This window comes from Malaclemys terrapin, chromosome 3, assembly GCF_027887155.1.
Source record: "Malaclemys terrapin pileata isolate rMalTer1 chromosome 3, rMalTer1.hap1, whole genome shotgun sequence".
NCBI lineage: Eukaryota > Metazoa > Chordata > Testudines > Emydidae > Malaclemys > Malaclemys terrapin.
In genome coordinates this window covers 133,714,065-133,732,185 of record NC_071507.1, presented here as the reverse complement: position 1 = coordinate 133,732,185, position 18,121 = coordinate 133,714,065, and the positions used below count along the sequence as shown (strand labels likewise).

At 43.3% G+C, this 18,121-nt stretch overlaps 1 protein-coding gene across 1 annotated transcript; it reads left to right on the top strand.

Moving 5' to 3' along the window:
- Positions 1-5,522: 5,522 nt before the first annotated feature.
- On the top strand, positions 5,523-13,747 carry PRDM13 (PR/SET domain 13). Its single transcript, XM_054021432.1, has 4 exons — positions 5,523-5,663; positions 7,756-7,887; positions 7,997-8,117; positions 12,249-13,747. Exons 1-4 carry the CDS (start codon positions 5,523-5,525, stop codon positions 13,745-13,747), a joined length of 1,893 nt encoding a protein of 630 aa, XP_053877407.1.
- Positions 13,748-18,121: the final 4,374 nt, after the last annotated feature.

Genomic DNA, 18,121 nt, shown 5'->3' with positions numbered 1-18,121 from the left:
TACGAGCCTTGTGTCTCATAGGGCCTGATCCAAAGCCCTCTGAAATCAATGGAAGTCTCCCATCTTATTTACTTTTATAGGCATCGAATCAGGCCCATGATGCTTGCTGTATATATTTTTAAGGTATTTCTAATTATACTTTTAAAATAATTCCTCTTTGTAGTCCTTTCTGTGTTCATTTTAATTCTTTACTGTATAAATGCATCTCATGAAGATCCCCCTCAATGTATCTTTCTCGTTGATTTCCTGCTACTAGAAAAAGCATTAGCTACGCGGGTTTTTGGAAGATGTTTATATTATTGGTAGGATTGAACAAACGAGCGTCATTGGACGTTGGGTGAGAGAGATCAGTGTTTCGTTTTTGTTTTTGTTTTTCCTGAACACGAAATAATCCCTATGTCTTTCCGAGCAGGATTCCCATTAAACTGCTCCACTCGCCACCCCATCAGAGTCCAATTATGTCATTGCAGCTTTCTTTCTAATCATCTTTTCTCAGGAGCTGTCATGAACATTTGCTGTGCTGGCAGTCCCACCGAGAGACATTAGCCCGGTCATTTTCTGTCTCTCTTTTATTTCCTTAGTTTCTCTCCGAAATCTTTATAAATCTCCTTTCTAGGAGGAGTGTCCAAGCGGGTGGAAGTCTGAATACAATGAAACCTGAGAATTTCTGTCACTCTCTGCATATGGTCCTAAGTGCTTTAATCCCAATTAGGGGCGGCTGACACACGGTCCTATTCATCCCAATCAGCTCTTGAATACATTTGCCTAGAAATGAACTTCACAAATAGAGTCTCTCCTAAATGTGCCCAACAGCAAGGAAAATCGAATTGAGACAGGGGCTCATTCTAAGGCGATGGAGGGAGAAAAGGTATGAATTTATAAGGTACACCGAAACATTGCAATTCAGCAACAAGTTTACTGACTTTTATTTGTACCATGTCAACCGAAAGAACCAAGAGATAAGTTGGGGGCTCGGGGGGAGAATCCGGTTAAAAGGCAACTTTAGACGGACTTTGAATACCTTATGTGGCAAGCATCGCTTCCAGCTAAAACTGGGTTTAAAAAACAACCACCCTACTCTGGAATTTTTAGCTAGCACCAAACGTATTTTAACCCGATCTCGAATGAAGCTTGTTTGCCCCTAAGAATAAGAATCCCAAATTGAGATCATGTCATCTGCTGGGGTTCCCATAGAACCTTAATGACTACTCAAAAGCTGCTTTAATATCCCACCCGCATCTTGTCTGGACAGCTCAGCTTGTTAGGAGCCTTTAGCGCTCACCCCTGTCCGCTCACTCTGCCAATCCGCCTCACATAGGTAATAATTAATATTAACAACTCATTCTGATTACGATTATTATTATTATAGAAGTAAAACAAGACAGAACAATACACTTAAAACTGTGCTTGGATACTCCAGTGCCAAGGAAGTTTTAAATTAAAAGCAACGATTTATGAAAGAACTCTGGGTCTGTTTTAAATGCGCATTTTGCCTTATGACGTGGAAAACAGCTCGCATGTAATACAGAGTGTTGTGATCTATGCACCGCATACTGTGTGTATGTGTGTGTGGGGTGGAGGGGGGGGTGCGTGCGTGTGTGTATATGTGTGTAGTGTGGCCGAAGACTGTGGCACCGTATCAAAGCATGTGCAATCTGAAAGGTTACAGCTGATCATTTCCAATCTGCAAGGTTCATCGTTCGCAGAGCGGTTGTTTTCCTTTCTGGAATGGATAAAACACTAAAAAGGGCCAATGGGGGGAATTGGCTGCTTAATTTTACTGCGAGAATATTGACTACTGAATGAAGGGGCAGTATTTTGTTAAAGCATCCACTGTGTTTCTCCGCAACATAATGAAGCTGGCCCTGTATACAGGCATTCATGCTGGTTTGAATGTAATGTTGAACCTTCTCTGTGCTGGAGCAGTTTGATGATTTGAATGGAGCTCCCTGGTGGGACATTGCTCTCTGCAACTGTGCCTCTTTGGATGACTGTTGTTCCTTAACATTCATGCTTCATTATGGGGCAACCTGTTAAATCAAAAAGAACACTGTGCCAAAGTGTTCCGCAGGGGCATTGGCAGTTCAGCGGTGGGCATAAATAAGGGCTGACTGCTAAAATATCTTTCATGAAATCTCTGGGGCAAAAGTTATTTCACTTTAATGGTGTTTCGAGCAGCCCAGCTTAAGTATATAAAAAACGAGAGTGGAACGTTTTGATTGAGTCTAAACATTGTCTTTGAATAAAGCTGAAACCATGTAATTAATGTGTCTTTTTAATAAGGGACAATACGGTCGTTCAAGCTATTTAATTTCATTTAATTTTCCATCCCATTTGCTCCAAAGGCTGCTTTTACTTTTAACACCCGGCCTTTCATGCTGCATCTTGCTCCAGTGGGCACATTAGATCGGTTTCACCCTTCCTTTTTAGGGAAGGAAAAATAAAAGAAAATGTGGTTCCTTTCCTCTTTTGTGGACAATTTATTTCACTTGGGGAACTTCAACTTTGAGCCACAGGACAGAATAAAAATTGGAGAACTGGTGTGAATGCTTCCAGAGCGGGGCTTTTCTTTTCTGAGTGGATGGGAACCAGTCACAATTGGCTATATTAATAAATAACTTTCCTCACAGTCGGCCTTTACATGGTCCTATTGATAAAATTGTTCGCGTGTCGTTCACGCTTTGTGACTCATTAAGGAGGGGATGGAGCAGCTCCCCAAATGGAGCGGTAGGGTACCTTGGTTTCCTTAAAAGCCCTCTCTCTATCTCTGCAGCGCTTGCAATTTAAACTGGGTGTCATCCTAAAGTCGCCAGGCCAGAGGTTATAGGGACATGTTCATGGCTTAAATTTATTGCCCTCAACTTCTTGTTTATCCTTTCCCCCCCATTCATGCTGCTGATCAAAGGGGTCATCTCAGTTTTTTTCCACCCCCGCTGCAGTCCACACCAAACCCTATTCTCAGAATGTTCCCTACAATTACACCATGGAGAGGAATGATCGATAATCATTAATGTTTCCAGAGACGTAGTTTACATTTGTTTCTGCTTGCCTAGTGCGCGCGCAAATGTATCATTATTGAAAATGTATCCATGACGTACATTGATTTAGTGCAGGGGAACAATTTGTGACTAGAGAAGGCATTTTGCCACAGCCATTTCCCCCGTCTTTCACTTAGGCCGGGTTTCTTCATTGGTTATTTAAATAGGGGCAGATTCTGCTTTCATTCAATTCAGCAGCAAATGTCCCGTGCTGCCACAATCTAACCCATGGTTTGTATCTCTGTGGACATAGCCATATAACAAAATAGAACAGGCAAAAAAGGATGTAACGCCATGTCCTAGAGGCATGATACTGGACTTCAGCCATTTAACCACTGTAGTGTTTAAACCGAAGAAATATTTGAAGTTTATGAATTTACGTGAATATACAAATACATTTCAATGTGTGATATGTGGCAGCTTCCTAACATTAAATTAAACACCAATTTGTTGTTGCACTGAACAGAAGATGGGTTTGATGAAATTAACTATCTGCATAATCAACTGCCATGTTAAGATCTGCATTAACTTGAAAGACATGGCCTGCCTTAATTGGTATCATAGCGCCGCGTGTTGTGATGTCTGTCTTCATATATACTTAGGTCAGGCTAACACAGATCATGCAGATTTAAGAATTATGAGGCTCATTTAAAATCACCTTATTTCTAAAGAGCTTTTCCGCTTATCCCATTACATGCCATACTTTTAGAGAAAAATGCGCCATCTCACCTTTAGTATTTATTATAATGACGAGTGCTGCTGTAAACAAAAAAATATAATGATTAAAATCCTTATGATGATATTTTGAGAGCTACCTGCTATAAGATATAATGCCTAGATAATTGCCTGCAATGCATAGCATTTGCTCAGTTTCATATAACCTATAGTGAGCTATATCTAAAAGACTAACTTTTTAATAGCTTGTTTTTTAACTGATTAGGATTGGATTATTTATCAAACTACAGAAAAGAACGAGAGCAGTTGCTATTGGAAATAATGTCTAAAATGTGCCTATGCAACTGTTTTTCAAAGAAAGAAACATTCAGATGTAGCCTATTTAGATCAACTTCACCTATATTACAGTGAGCTTCCTATTTAGAAATGGGAAAAATTATAAAAGCGCAAATAGAAGTTTCAGTTATTGACTCTTTAGTCTTTTGTGCACATCAGGATTTGTGTGTGTGTGTCCAATTAATAGATCAGGATAAATTCCCGTTCCAAAATCTTGTTCTTCCGCCCCCCCCCCACTATCTTAGATGTTTTTATGCGCTACAAATGTACTTGTAAGCTACTCGTAGACCAGTGTTTCATGTTTGTGTAATTAAAATACGATCACCCTTTACAAAAAGTACAGATCATTTGGAATCATGGATTCATGGAATCATGGGTTAAGTTACACTTTTTTTTTACTTTTTAAAAAAGTATTCTCAGTGGGAGCAATTTTGTATATGGAAAAATAACTTGGAGAGGTATTAATTTAGAAGGGGTACACAAACATATAATATCCTCTTTAGAATGCTGTGATGTCTGTTTGTATTTGAATCCATCTCTTGAATTTCTCTAACAACAGGAATTAAACAATTCCCACGGTGTTCACAAATGCAACACTTCGTGATTTAAAAGGGCAACAATGGTTCATATTTTGTGCCATTCATCCCAGAAGAAAGTAAAAGTTAAGGAGCAGAGCTGTTATAAATAGGTTACTGGCCTGAAACCAATCCACTGAAATGGTAATATGGTCTTTAAAAAAAAAGTGTAGGTATTTTCTGGTGTTTTCCCATCAAGTACCTGCCCAATTTCTGTATGGCACACGCCAGGAATCAATAGAAGTTAACAAGTCCTCAAAACATTCCCCATCTCTTTGTTTAATCTTCTTTACAATAAAGCCAAGGGAAGAGAATTAAAAATCTTTGAAGTATATTAAACCTCAAAAGAATCAGCCAAGTAGACTTAAAATAGTCACTTATTTTCCAAAACTGGTTTGTCTAGGAACAATAAAAGGAAGTAAAATTTATGGAGAAATTATACAGTGGATTTGTCACTTAAAATATCGTAACTGTCTCGGGGACAATACCCCATGCTGAGGATTAATGGTCCCTCCAGACCTTTGATTCACCAGCGCCTTTTCTTTGCCCTTGACAAATTGGATTTTTAGGAATGGGAAGGTCGCCTGGACCATTGTTTGCTAGCCATTCAAAGTACTTGATTATGCAGGAGGGTTAGGGAAAGGCTCCACGTGACCCACTTGGATGGAACTCTGCAGCTGCTGTAAGAGCTAAACTCTCTCACCAAACTCTGCGCCCTAGAGCATCAACGTGCCAAGGGGTACCCCTCCTGTTCCAATTGAAAAGCCGGCGTGCACACACCACCGCGTCACTCTGCAGGCGGAGATACGCCTGTGTTCATCCTGCTCGCTGGCTGTCTCTGTCACTCCATCCCCGTTAAGTGCTTTGGGTTCCTGATTCCTTATACCCAGAGGCAGCAATGCAAACAAGCAGGGCTCCGGCCATCAGCGTGAATGCAGAAAGTTGCATCCCAGCCGGACTGCGTCTGGGTCCTGTGCCGGGCATCTTCAAACTGGGCAAGTACCTGTCAGACCGCAGGGAGCCAGGACCTAAAAAAAAGGTATTTCCTATGGTCTCTCCCGCACTGCTGGACCTTGTTTGATCAGAGAGTGACTCAGGAGGATCTGTACTTAGGAGAAGAGTCTGACTTCTCCTCGGTTCATCCTGCCTTTTAGAACAAGCCAGAGTACCAGGAAAGAAAGGGAAGAGTTTGATAAAGTATCCCAAGATTCCTTGTTACGGCTTTGAAATTGAATGTATAGAAAACCTATCCAGCCTTCCTGCCCACTCCCTGCGTTGCTGGATAGTGTTACGGCAGGCTGGTCTTGGTAGCGGGAAGGTGAAGGGGCTGTGGCGGTGTTTTTAGACAAGAGGATATGTCCCTGCCCTTGAGATCTTCATTAAGCCAAAGAGAAGAGGGATGATAGAGGGGCACATTGCACAGCCGGTGATTGCAGAGAGCCTGTTTCGATGTATCCTAAACAAGAGGTGCTTGTCCTGGTTTTAGGTGTGAGGGAGTTTCGCTAGTTTGCAGCTTTGTGGCGCTGGCTATGCTCTCAGATGCTGTTGCTTTGATAACTTGTGGGTGATTTGTTCCTTCCTTTCTCCCTTTTGGTCTTTCTGAAACGTAATTACCGACCTGTTCAGAGAAATCGTATTCTCCGTCCAAGCGTCCCTGGATTTGTTACGGCTTCGTTGATATATTTATTTATTTGGTGTTTATACAATGGGGCCACAGCGACAAGGTCAGCCAAAGCCATATTAGATACCACCGCTGTTGCTTTTTATTTGTATTTTTAAAAATCGTCTTCTCTTCGGCCGGTATCGAAATCTGAGCTCCAGTAATAATTTGTATCTTTTCGAGCTGGACGCAGGCGGATGGGAGAATGAGATTGGTTTATAAATATTCCAGGGGGTAGGTTATTTCCAGGTACAGCACAAGCCCCAGATGCCCGTACTGAGCCAAGGCTCAGAGTTAAGGGTGGTTTTTCCAGCTTTTTCCAGCTATTGAAAACAAACCCGTGGCTTAGAGAGATGCCCTGAAATCATCACAGTCGCGTGTAATTGAAGGAACTGACTGATGTTAGAACTCCATGAGTCTGGAATGCGGAAAATATCTCAGGCTTCCAGTAGCAGACACTTCAAAGTTTCAAAATCTTCCCTTATAAACAAAAGGGGTTTAATGGAGAGGAACTAGTTACCCCAGCAAAATTCTGCTAGAGAGTGTTTTCAACTGGCTTGTGTTGTAAATGAATGCGATGGCCACAAGGCAAACACTCCCTCTTCTCCCCCCTTCCCCAGTGCACAGGTTGGTCATAAGTTCCGCTCGGATTTTTAATGCCCTTTAATTGTTTTTAAACGCTCTGCCAGCCCCCTCAAATTTATTTCTCATCTGGCTCCATTGGTTTCTCTCTTTAGACGGCTTTGTTCAATTGACTTTTATTACATGGTCATTCAGCGAGCTGGCACTTCATTTTCTCTTTGTATGGGCCAGCAGATTATGAAGTATGAGGCCCAGAGACTTTGTAGCTAAGCAGAATTTTCTCCTCTCTCCCCCCTTTCTTTTGACAAGTCGCGTATTTTACAATTGCTCCACTACAGGCGTAAGGCACGAAACCACACTCATTAAGAAACGTGAATATTAAATATTACCTGTGCATTTTAAAACGAGCTTAAAATTAAAATTAAAGGCAGCTGCAGCAGTTGAAGAAGATACATTTTAGCAAATGCTGTCCAGTGGAGAAATTACTTATACAGAATTGTTCTTACAATAACACAAAGAATTACCGCTTTTAGAGCCAGACTATGCTGCTATCCTTACTCACAATGAGTAACAACCTACTCCATGGACAATCTCATTTATCTCAATGCACAGTACTTTCAATATGAGTAGGGATGGCAAAATCTAGCTCTTATAAATTAGCTGCTTCTTTCTCTTTCACCACTATCAAACAGTTTGCTGTTATTCCCAAACACTTGTTCGGCCTTTATATATTGACTGTTTAAACCAGCGATTCCCTGGACGGGAAGATGATGCAAGGGTTGCTAGTAAGGAGCACGTTTAGGCTTTATTTATATAAGGGATTTGTGCTTGTGTTTTGTCTTGCTTGGATCCTGTGTGGAAATGACAGTGGCTGACGCCTGTGTTCTAGGTACGGATGGTGAGAGGGGAATTAGTGGATGAAGCCGGGGGCTCAGCTCTGGAGTGGATAGGGTTAATCCGGGCTGCCCGAAGCACACAAGAACAGACACTGGAAGCTATTGCAGATCTACCAGGAGGACAGGTAGGTATCTCTCTCTCTCGATTGCGTGCAACGCTCTGGCTGAATGTTCTTTTAACAGCGCTGGGTTGCATTACAGGGGCACTGATAAGGTTTTCTCTCTTTCGAATAGATTTTCTACAGAGCGCTTAGAGATGTCCAGCCAGGGGAGGAGCTGACCGTGTGGTATTCAAACTCCTTGGCTCAGTGGTTTGACATCCCAATCACTGCTACTCCGACACACGACGAGAAAGGTACAACAACTTGGACTTTATTATTCTGTTCAGTAGTTACTGCGTAGAAGTCAATACAACTCACAGGTGCCTTTTCTAACGGAGAACTTCATGCCGATTTCCCAATTGCGAATGTTTTTTTTCCTCAGAGCAACGTTATAATTAGCATCCACGTTGTGATATAAAACTGCAGTTAGAAAACTAAGCAAATAAAATATGTGTTTGCAGACAGATTCTTTAAAAAATATACCCGCACAGTTACAACGATTGTTAATCAGCCACCGTTTTATTGTAAATCAGTCATCTGTTCCTTCTGCTTGTTTTTTAAAAGTTGTTTTTAAATAAGTGGAACCAGCAATTTGACAATACATTGGAGGATTCAGATAACGAGATTGTTTTCAACATCGACTATATTTTATAATTTTGATAGGAAAAGTGGGATTTTAAGATCGTTTATAAAACAATAATTCTCTATTTTTTCAATACAGTAATTTATCTTACTGCCCTATTAAAACACCATTTTCATCTTTTCCCTTTGGTTACAGCTTCAGATTCCATTTTCAGGTTAAATATGGGACAATTTCCAGCTACTCCTCAGATTCATTTAGTCGTTTTAAAAGGGTAATGGTCAGTTTACGCAAATTAGGATGTACTAAGTAAAAATAATGTGGAGTTAAATTCAGTTTATATATGTGCACTAGCAAATTAGCACTTGGCATGCATCAGTCTTGGATAAATTATGTGAATCTGCAATTTGCTTTTAAGTGAAGTTGTAGTGTAAACATAAACCATGTTTTAAAATTATTAACCCGGTAGTTTCTGAAAGGGGGAAAACGTATGTTTCGAAATATGACGTAGGAAAAATATTTATCCAGTTATCTGTCTAAATGGTTTCCTATTAATCTGATAGCTAGCATATTTCCATGTGCTGTTTTCCATGTGCAGGCATTTTGTAGCTGACGTGGGGTTTCAATGGATGTAGAATTGTATTCCAAGAGCAGTTACATTGAGTATTTCATACAAATCTCTGCAAAACTGTATACACTCTTCCTAGTGAAAACGAAGGCAACAGATTGAAGCTCGTTTTGAAAATTGCTTTTGGTGATGGTCTACTTAGTCACTCTGCTTGGAGCGTGAATACATTCATTGCTGCTCTGACATTTCCCTGCACAGATTAGGTTGAATAAAGAGCCTGATAATAGAACAGACTTGTTCAAAGACGAAATGAGCAGCGCACAGGGATTACATGATTCCTACAGATCAGAAACCCGATCCCGCACTGTCTACACACTTCTTGCTCAGAAGGTTTCCCACATAAGTCAGTACCCTACGTAAGGAGGAAGGGCTTGATCATCTCCTGGAGCTTATTCAGGCCCTAACATTGCTAGTTTATGTCACTCTACGGAGAGTGAAATCATTTCTATTAAAATACTGCAACATGAGAAACAAACTCTGGGTCAAATTCTTAAAGCCAGTGGGGCTACTGCCCCGAGTAAGGCCTGCAGAATTTGACCCGTTGTAACAAAATCAATGAACGGGAGAAGACTCTGCTATATTGATCTGCATTAAAAGTGAAATGCCGCTAAGTACTCTGTCTGCTGCCCATACTCACCTTGAATATTACCTTACTCCACAAGTAATCTCATTAATTCCAATGGAAGTACTGCTAAAGCACTGCTCTTTCAGAATAAGGACAGCAGAATCTGCTCCACTGTAAAAATACATATGTTTATTTCATATATCCTTTCTAATCCACTGTTAAATATAGCATATATGATGCAATCTTATTCTGAACATCAGTTGTTTCCCAACTTCCAGAGTGAAGTTTCAGAGTAATCAATACAGTGTGAGGGCATAATAAATGGAACAAGACGTTAGTGTAGTTGGCTGAGGGGTGAAAACATTATTACTAATTTTGCAGGGGTGTTGGAACAATTTGTATGGTGGGGGTGCTGAGAGCCATCGAACCAAACTATAAACACGGTATCTGATGGAAAACACTTCAAGCCAGGGGGTGCAACAGCACCCCTAGTTCCAGCACCTATGCACTTTTGTGGATAGCATTTTGAAAAAAATGCAAGAAGAAACGTCTAGACAGCCGATTTTGTTGAACAAAGTTTTTAACATTATAAACAAGGCTCTTTTAAATAGATCATTGCTTGGAAAGAGTTGGTTTTTATTCAGGATACGTTTGCGTTTGGAACAAAGCTTAGTTGGTATTGCAACTACTTTGTTAAGAACATAAACACTCACGCTTATTTCAAACTTCTTTGAAAAGAGCCAAAACGTAGACGTTTCTAAATCAACACAATAGGCTTATTAGGCTGTGGAGGTTGTTTCTAACTGTAAGCCTTTTCGTTTTTAAAGCTAGTTTACCTGTATCCCAATGCACGGTAATAGGATTACTGAAATGGATCGGAGTCAGACACACGGCAATTGAGCAATTAAGGCCTCAGCAGACACACTCCTTCTCCCCCCACACCAGCTCAGCCCAGCAGTGCGAAAAAACACACAACGTCCGATTTAAGATTCCAGCATAGATCCATAAAGACCACTCACTTCAAGGCAAGCTAGTGAGAGCTATGCATGACAGAAACTACATAATACTTAACAGACTAGAAAATACGCAACCCATGTTTTGTTCTGTGCTTTCATTATTCAGTGTGCATGAAAGTGTTCCAAAGGGGAATGGGGGGTTGGGGTGGAAAGACTTTTATTTTATCCTGAATGATACTCAATGAATGAACTGACACTGGTTGATTCCTGAATTAAAAGTCATTTTTAAAAGGCTGTTTAGTGTGCTAATTCCATGTGAACTTATTCATTAACAACCCAACCATTTTACACGCTTCTCTTGCACTCTTCCGTGCTTTGCTTCAAGTTAATGTATCATTTTAACACACATTGGAACTATGTTTCTATGACATTTCTTAAAAGGCCAAAGTAGAAATCTCTGTTGTTTATTTACTCTGCTTTTAAGGTTGCTTGATTTTGCACCTTAGTGTTTGTAAAGATACTTCGCCAATATTTTAATAGGATTCCAGCAACCTTGAAAACATACTATTTTACTTGCTCAGTTCCACAACTTTGCCTTTTTAGTGTATTCTTTAAAGTTAGGGCTGGTCTGTAATACAGAGCCTGCACTACTACTATTATGATTTTTTAATTGTTTGAAATGTCTAATTTGTAAGTTTTGGATGCTGGTAAGTAGGAGAGACTATTGTATATTTTTTAAAAAAAATCTCCTGCTGAGAATATATTTCAATGTCAGGGTTGATAAAACAGGCCAGGCTTTATTTTGATTCCTCAGAAGGAAGAGAAAGAAAAGTCTAAGTTTAAGTAACATGAAGTCATAACACAAACATGGCCATTTCGGTTTGTTCCGCTTCAGGGAAGCCTAAATGTTTAGGGATGGGGCACAAAGGGCATTGTCCTTTGAAAAGGAATGATTACATATGGCCTATACATATAGGAGATTGTCTCGCCGGGTAATGAGGAGCTCACGATCATTAGATTGGCCTTTGTTCAGTTTAGTCAACTCCTCGACATACGCTACCTATTCTGCGAACGTCAACAGATGGGCCCGGCGACAGACGATTTAAGGCAACAGCTGCTCTCGTTTCCCCAAGCCCATTTTAGCCCAGTCCAAACACAGTTTAGCCCATCTCCGCCCAGCCAGCTCTGCTCAGCCCAGGCCAGTCCAGCTTAGTTCCCGGGCCAAGAGGCTTTTGTGACCCCGCTTAAAAAGGCAAACCAGACAGTTGTGGCAACACTCCAGTCCCTAGAGGAGGCGCTGGACGGGCGGGTGGAGAAGGGGGAAGACCCCGTTTGCAGCTAGGACCCGATCCAAACCATTGCAGTTAACCGAAAGCCTCCCATTGATTTCAATGGCGTTTGGATCGGGCCTTTATTGTGCAACTTGGGGGAAAGAAGCACAAGTAGTGGGCAGTGAGTGAGAGCAGCATTACTTTCCATTGCGCCCCTCCTAGCAATGATTTAAAGGACGTGCATGGACTGTCTAATGCAGGAGTCCCGGGTCCATTGTGGGCCATTTTGCTGCGGTAACAGGGTTTGCACAGGCCTCTCTCTCGCTGACTCAGACGGGTGGGCCGCCACTGTTTGTCTAACGGAGGGCTCCGCTTCTCTTCCTAGGGGAGGAGCGCTACATCTGCTGGTATTGCTGGAGGACGTTCAAATACCCCAACAGCCTCAAAGCCCACGTCCACTTCCACTGCGTCTTGAACAACGGACGCGGCTTCCTCCACCACCCGGACCATGCCCGCTCCTCGGACCTCTTCAGCCTGTCCCCGAAGGCGACGGCGGGCGAACTCCCCAGCGCGGCGGCTCCCCTGAGGACCCACAGCCTGCAGCAGGCGGCCCGGGAGAGCATCAAGCGGGAATCCGCCGCCTCGCCGCCCTTGAGCAAGCTGGGGGCGCTCCGCAGGCCCGCGGGGAAAGAGGAGCAGGAGCGAGCCTTGGACATGAGCGTGGGCTCGGGGCGGAGCCACGGGCCCTTCCTCGGCCTGGTGGGGAGCTCGGCGGGGAGCAACGGCCTGAGCTTCTACCCGGGGGGCAGGTCGGCGTTCAGGCCGGCCGGTCTCTCCAAAGCGGAGGAGGGCAAGGCCGGCGGGCTGGGCTTCAGCAAGGCCCTGGGGAGCAGCAAGGCCGGGCGGGGCGGGCCCGAGGCGCTGGCGGGCGGCCCCCACCCCAAGTGCGGCGGGCACCCGGCCGAGGGCCCCTCGCCCGTGTTGTCCTGCGCCGGCGGCCTGCGGGCCTTCCCTGTGCTCTCGCACTTCGAGGAGACCTCGGCCTTCAAGCACGTGGAGCGGGGGCTGCACCACGCCGGCCTGCCGCCCAGCCGCTACCCGCCACTGCCTGCCGGGGCCGGGCTGCACCTGGAGCGCTTCTCGCTGCCGCCCCTCGAGGGGCTGAAGGCCTACCCCGGGGAGTGCAACCTGCCGCTCGTGCCCTTCACCCTCTACAACGGCGAGCTGCTCTACAGCGCCCCCTATTACCCGCTCAAGCTGCACCTCGGCAACCTCCTCAAGTACCCGGACTCCGTGGCCTACTTCAACGGGCCGGCGGCGGGGCTGCACCCGGCCGAGCTGGGCTCCCTGGCCGGCATAGACCGGGAGATCGCCATGCACACCCAGCAGCTCTCCGAGATCGCGGCCGAGAAAAGCCGCGGACGCCTGGAGAGCCTGCAGCCCGCCGCCGCCGGCCCAGCCGGCGGCAAGCCCAAGACCGGCCACCTCTGCCTCTACTGCGGCAAGCTCTACTCGCGCAAGTACGGCCTCAAGATCCACATGCGGACTCACACCGGCTACAAGCCGCTCAAGTGCAAGGTCTGCCTGCGGCCCTTCGGCGACCCCAGCAACCTCAACAAGCACATCCGCTTGCACGCCGAGGGCAACACCCCCTACCGCTGCGAGTTCTGCGGCAAGGTGCTGGTCCGGCGCAGGGACCTGGAGCGCCACGTCAAATCCAGGCACCCGGGCCAAAGCCTCCACAAGGCGGCCGAGGACAAAAGCGAGCCCGGCTACCAGCCCCAGGAGCCGGAGCAAAAGACTGACAACGAGAGCGACGTGGACGTTTGCTTCACGGATGACCCGAGCGACCAGGAAACCAGCAGCAGAAGCAATGATCAGTAGTAATCCAGCGACCGGGGTGGGGGTTGTCACAGCGCAGATCCGCTTCTGTTTACATGGGCTTTGAAACACTTCAGCGGACTTTGCCCTCCTAGGTAAATTACAGGGGGTACCGTATTGAAGGGGGCTCGGAAACAAACCCTTGCGGATGGGGAAAGAACGGGGTGCTTGTTTTTAACCATCCACTCTCACTCCGTTCAGTGCTCTTGTAATGCCTCCTCCTGAACTGCCAAAGCATCAGCCCTCAGGGGGTTTAATCCTAGTCAGCACGAGTCCACACGCAACAAGCACCGCTCTCCTAGGTGCCAATGTTTTAGCCGCCATCTATTTTGTATTGTACCTTCGTGTCGAGGAAATTGTGCCTTTTGGAAACAATTCTTTTCTATGTATTTTCCTGCCACTTGTTCTAGCATTCCAAGTTCTAGGTACGGACAGTAGTCACCATTCTGCAGACATGTCTGGCCTCTGTACACTTTATTTACACTTCAGATGTGCTTACTCGTGTCTAAAAAGAAAAAAACATACAAAAACGCATTGCAGTACTGAATAGGATCGCATAGGATGATAACAGGTACACAATTTGATCAAGTTGCAATTATTTATAACAGAAAAATATTTGAATAGCAAATGTAAAATAAATATTGAAAGCATGAATCTAAAAGCACGCACTATATAATTTTAAAGAAAATACACTGTTTGGTAGACTACAAATGTGGTGTATGTTTGTTTTATAATGAATGATGTACAGTGGACACAGTATTTTGGTCTTGGTTACAGTTTGTCATGCGATTTTTTTTTTAAATAAAGTTGCTGACAAACTACTGTTTGTCTAGTTGTTCACTTAAATGACTTCAATAAGTTTTGGTTCTTGGAAATACCACTTTTAACTATCTAATAGTAATCAAAGGCCTGATTCAAAGTTCATTGAAGTCAGAAGGAGCCTGTCAATTATCTTCAAAAGGACTTTAGATGATGCCCTAAATGAATTCAACTCTGAATATTCTGCCACTAGGGAGTATTTTGAACTCTAAAGAGTTATTTTAATGATCAATCCGTGACAAAAAAAACAACTGGATTTTTTTTTCTATCTAGCCAAGATTTTCTTTAAAGCACAAGAACAAGGCCAAGTGCAGAAATATATATATATATATATAACAAAGTATTTACTTTAATTGGCTCTCAGATGTTCTGTAAAAATGTCCTGTATTTGCAAGCATTCATATTTATAGTCATTGTTGATTTTGTATTTTACGTAGGCTATAATAGAAAGTGCCTTTTTTCTATTATTTTGCACCGAGAAACAAAATACATCAAAATTAAAATCTCTGCAGAACAATGGTGAACATTCCTACTTCCCCAAGAAACACACTCATGTGGGGCCAGACTGTTTGCCTTCTATTCACACTGGTGCAAAGTCAGTCACACGAGCAGTTCTACTGAAATCAATAGGACACCTTGTGTGAGCAACTGCTCACCAGTTCAGTTTAAGGGGTTAACAATGTGGCCCATGATGCAAAATGTCACTCTGTCTTCCTTGTACTTCTCCCTTCCCCCCTTATCTTTGGAGAGTGCAGAAATAGGACCCAGTCTTGCATTCCTTTTGCATCTCAAACTTTCCATTGATTTTAATGTGATTTTTGCAGTCACATAGGCAGGAAGGACGGGCTTTATAATACAGTTGGGGTCTGATCCTACAGCCCTTACACAGGTGAGTAATCTTTACTTCCTTGAGTAGTTCTATCGATCTCGTTAGGCAGGAGTGAGCATTACTCTCTGAGTAAGAGTTGCAGGATCAGGCCCTATTTCTGTAAAAGGAGAATACAGTGAAATTTAAGATTCCAAAGTAATCGCATAAAGCATTTACTTAGTAACTAAGACTACCCCGAATAAGACAACTGTATCATCGATATATGCAATATATAAATGTTAGTTACAAAGCTGACCATCTTTTTTACTTAGTTAAAATTTAACCTCTATGACAGGTATAGGAAAAGGAAACAAAATTCGTGATTTAAAGGATTGAATTTAAATTAAAAATTGCCAGTAAATAAATAAATCAACCAATCCATGCTAGGGCATTTCGCATAACTAGGATTGTTTCACACATAGTGTCTGCTATCTAAAAACTGAAGCCCTGGTTCAATCCTGGTCCCCTTAAAGTAAAGGACAAAGATCTGCCTCATGGACTGTAGGGAATCAGGACCCTGCTATTGCCCTCGGTTGAACCAATGGCACTTTTGCCATTAACCTCAGTGGGAGCAGGGTCTGGATTTAAACCAGGCACTTATTTTAGCAGGTGTTTGTGCTTGATTTATTTCCTTTTCAAAAGAAGGAAATCTGTCATTGAGATCCTGCAGGCGAGCAATACGATCATGGCATCTCCTTACTGCCCTTTCACTGAGGTCATAACTCCCGCATCAGAGCTGGTATGATCTCAACAGCAGTGTACGAGGCACTCACACTGCCCAAGGCATTTGGAAGTGCATTGTGCTGCTGGACTCCCCTTAGCACATATTGAAAAGAATGATTCTTAAAATCTCCCAGCAACCTTGTATGTGGGTACTTGACATCATCAAAAGGAGCTCTTATGGTCTAGCGTGGTGAAGGGCAGAATAAGGGAACCCAAATCTGTGGATTATTTAACATGATTATATCAGTAGAGTGCATAAAAAACAAACAAACCCAACCAACTAAAACAAAACGACAGACTGTAATGCTTTGGTCACATTTCCTTTAAATCTCTCCAGGCGAGTCAACACTGTAGATTAATGATCTGTACAGTATTATATTTTAAATCAGAGTAATCTTTGAATCAAGTAGGCACCCCCCCAACAACCAAAGAGAAGGTGGGGGGCGGAACCCCTCAGTTCTCAAATAATCAATATTTCAATTTTTTGTTCTCCCACAATCATAAAATAGCTAAATCGAATTATATAAAACTCAGATGAAATAGAATAACTTCTGTGCTGAGATCCTTATGTCATATTTCATTTGGTAATGTTTTCTGGATTGCTCTATTATCTGAAAAAAGAGGTTTCTAGTGGGAATGTAGATCACGTTAGGACACATTTTTTAACTTTCAGGACAGAATTTGCAATATCAGCAAAGCCACAGGTATCTCTAACTGGTCTGTGATTAGCACAAGGGCAGAAAAGACAAGCATTAATCGTAAATTGTCACTTAGTTAAACAAACCGGCCAGTTTACAGGTCTCCCCTGAAAGGGTTCAAAACACTATCTTTTCCAGACGTGATGCTTTGTTTCATTTGCTGTCACCTGAGTACACTTTCTCACCACCTCACCGTGGAAAGCTGTTATCTGGTTATTTTAGGCTTCCCACACCAATCCAAGACAGTTTATCTAAGTACGAATACGTATGTCATGAGTGTTTCTGAGATTGCCATATAACCAGGTTGCAGAAAAAAGGTGAGCTCCAGATAAGGGTGGCCACTGGAAGGAGTGAAAGATTCTAATGTGGTTCAGACCTTTCATTTGTGTATGTTTGGCTTGTCATCATAATATTTGCACTGCCTGACTCAGTAGCTTCCTCTGCTATGATTTCGAAGACAGTTATATCTGAAAGAAATGGGCTGAACCCAATGTATTTTTCATCTTTCATGCATACCTATCCTGCGGCAGTGCAGCTCCTGTACTAAACTATTTTGCCTGAAATGCAATTTTTGATAAGTCAACTTTAGAATGTGATGCAAACTACAAATAATAATCAGACATCGCTATGATAGCCAGAAGCAGGGATACTGATTTGTTCACAAGCCTTCTTATGAGAAGGGGTGTGTGTGCGTTTATGTGTGTGTTAGGGTGACCAGATGTCCTGATTTTATAGGGACAGTCCCGATATTTGGGGCTTTTTCTTATATAGGCTCCTATTACCCCCAACCCCCTGTCCTGATTTGTCACACTTTCTGTCTAGTCACCCTAGTGTGTGTGTGTGTGGCAATCTGGGATGAGGGGAATACTCTCCCTGCAACTCTCAGGGAAAGGCAGGATTGGAAGTTTGGACTGCAATGTGTTTTGCAAGCAAGTACAAAGGCAAAGGAGGCAGATCCATACTTAAAGGAAGCATCTTTAGGCTGGGGTTCACACATACGCTTAGCCTTCTCTCAGCCAGGTGCAGATAGACAGAGCTTTGAGCCTGAGGCTCCCTTATGTCTCTACACCTGGTTTGCAAACATCTAATTGGTTGGGAAAGTCCCTGGAATGGCTGGGTGAGTGGGTGGCCTGTGACGTCTGTGATTATGGGGTGTGTGTGTGACTGATTGTGATCACACACACACTATTTTTCCCACAAGAGGCCCTGCCTCATTCAGTGCAGAGCATGTAAAGTACAAGGGCCCCAGTTAAGGTTGCAGGGGCAACT

What these genes read in the sequence shown, in the direction of transcription:
- PRDM13 (XM_054021432.1), top strand. Translation starts at nt 5,523, where the DNA reads ATGCAAACAAGCAGGGCTCCGGCCATCAGCGTGAATGCAGAAAGTTGC. An exon ending in AGCCAGGACCTAAAAAAAAG is followed by an intron (nt 5,664 to 7,755) that starts GTATTTCCTATG and finishes CCTGTGTTCTAG; the next exon opens with GTACGGATGGTGAGAGGGGA. An exon ending in TCCGACACACGACGAGAAAG is followed by an intron (nt 8,118 to 12,248) that starts GTACAACAACTT and finishes TTCTCTTCCTAG; the next exon opens with GGGAGGAGCGCTACATCTGC.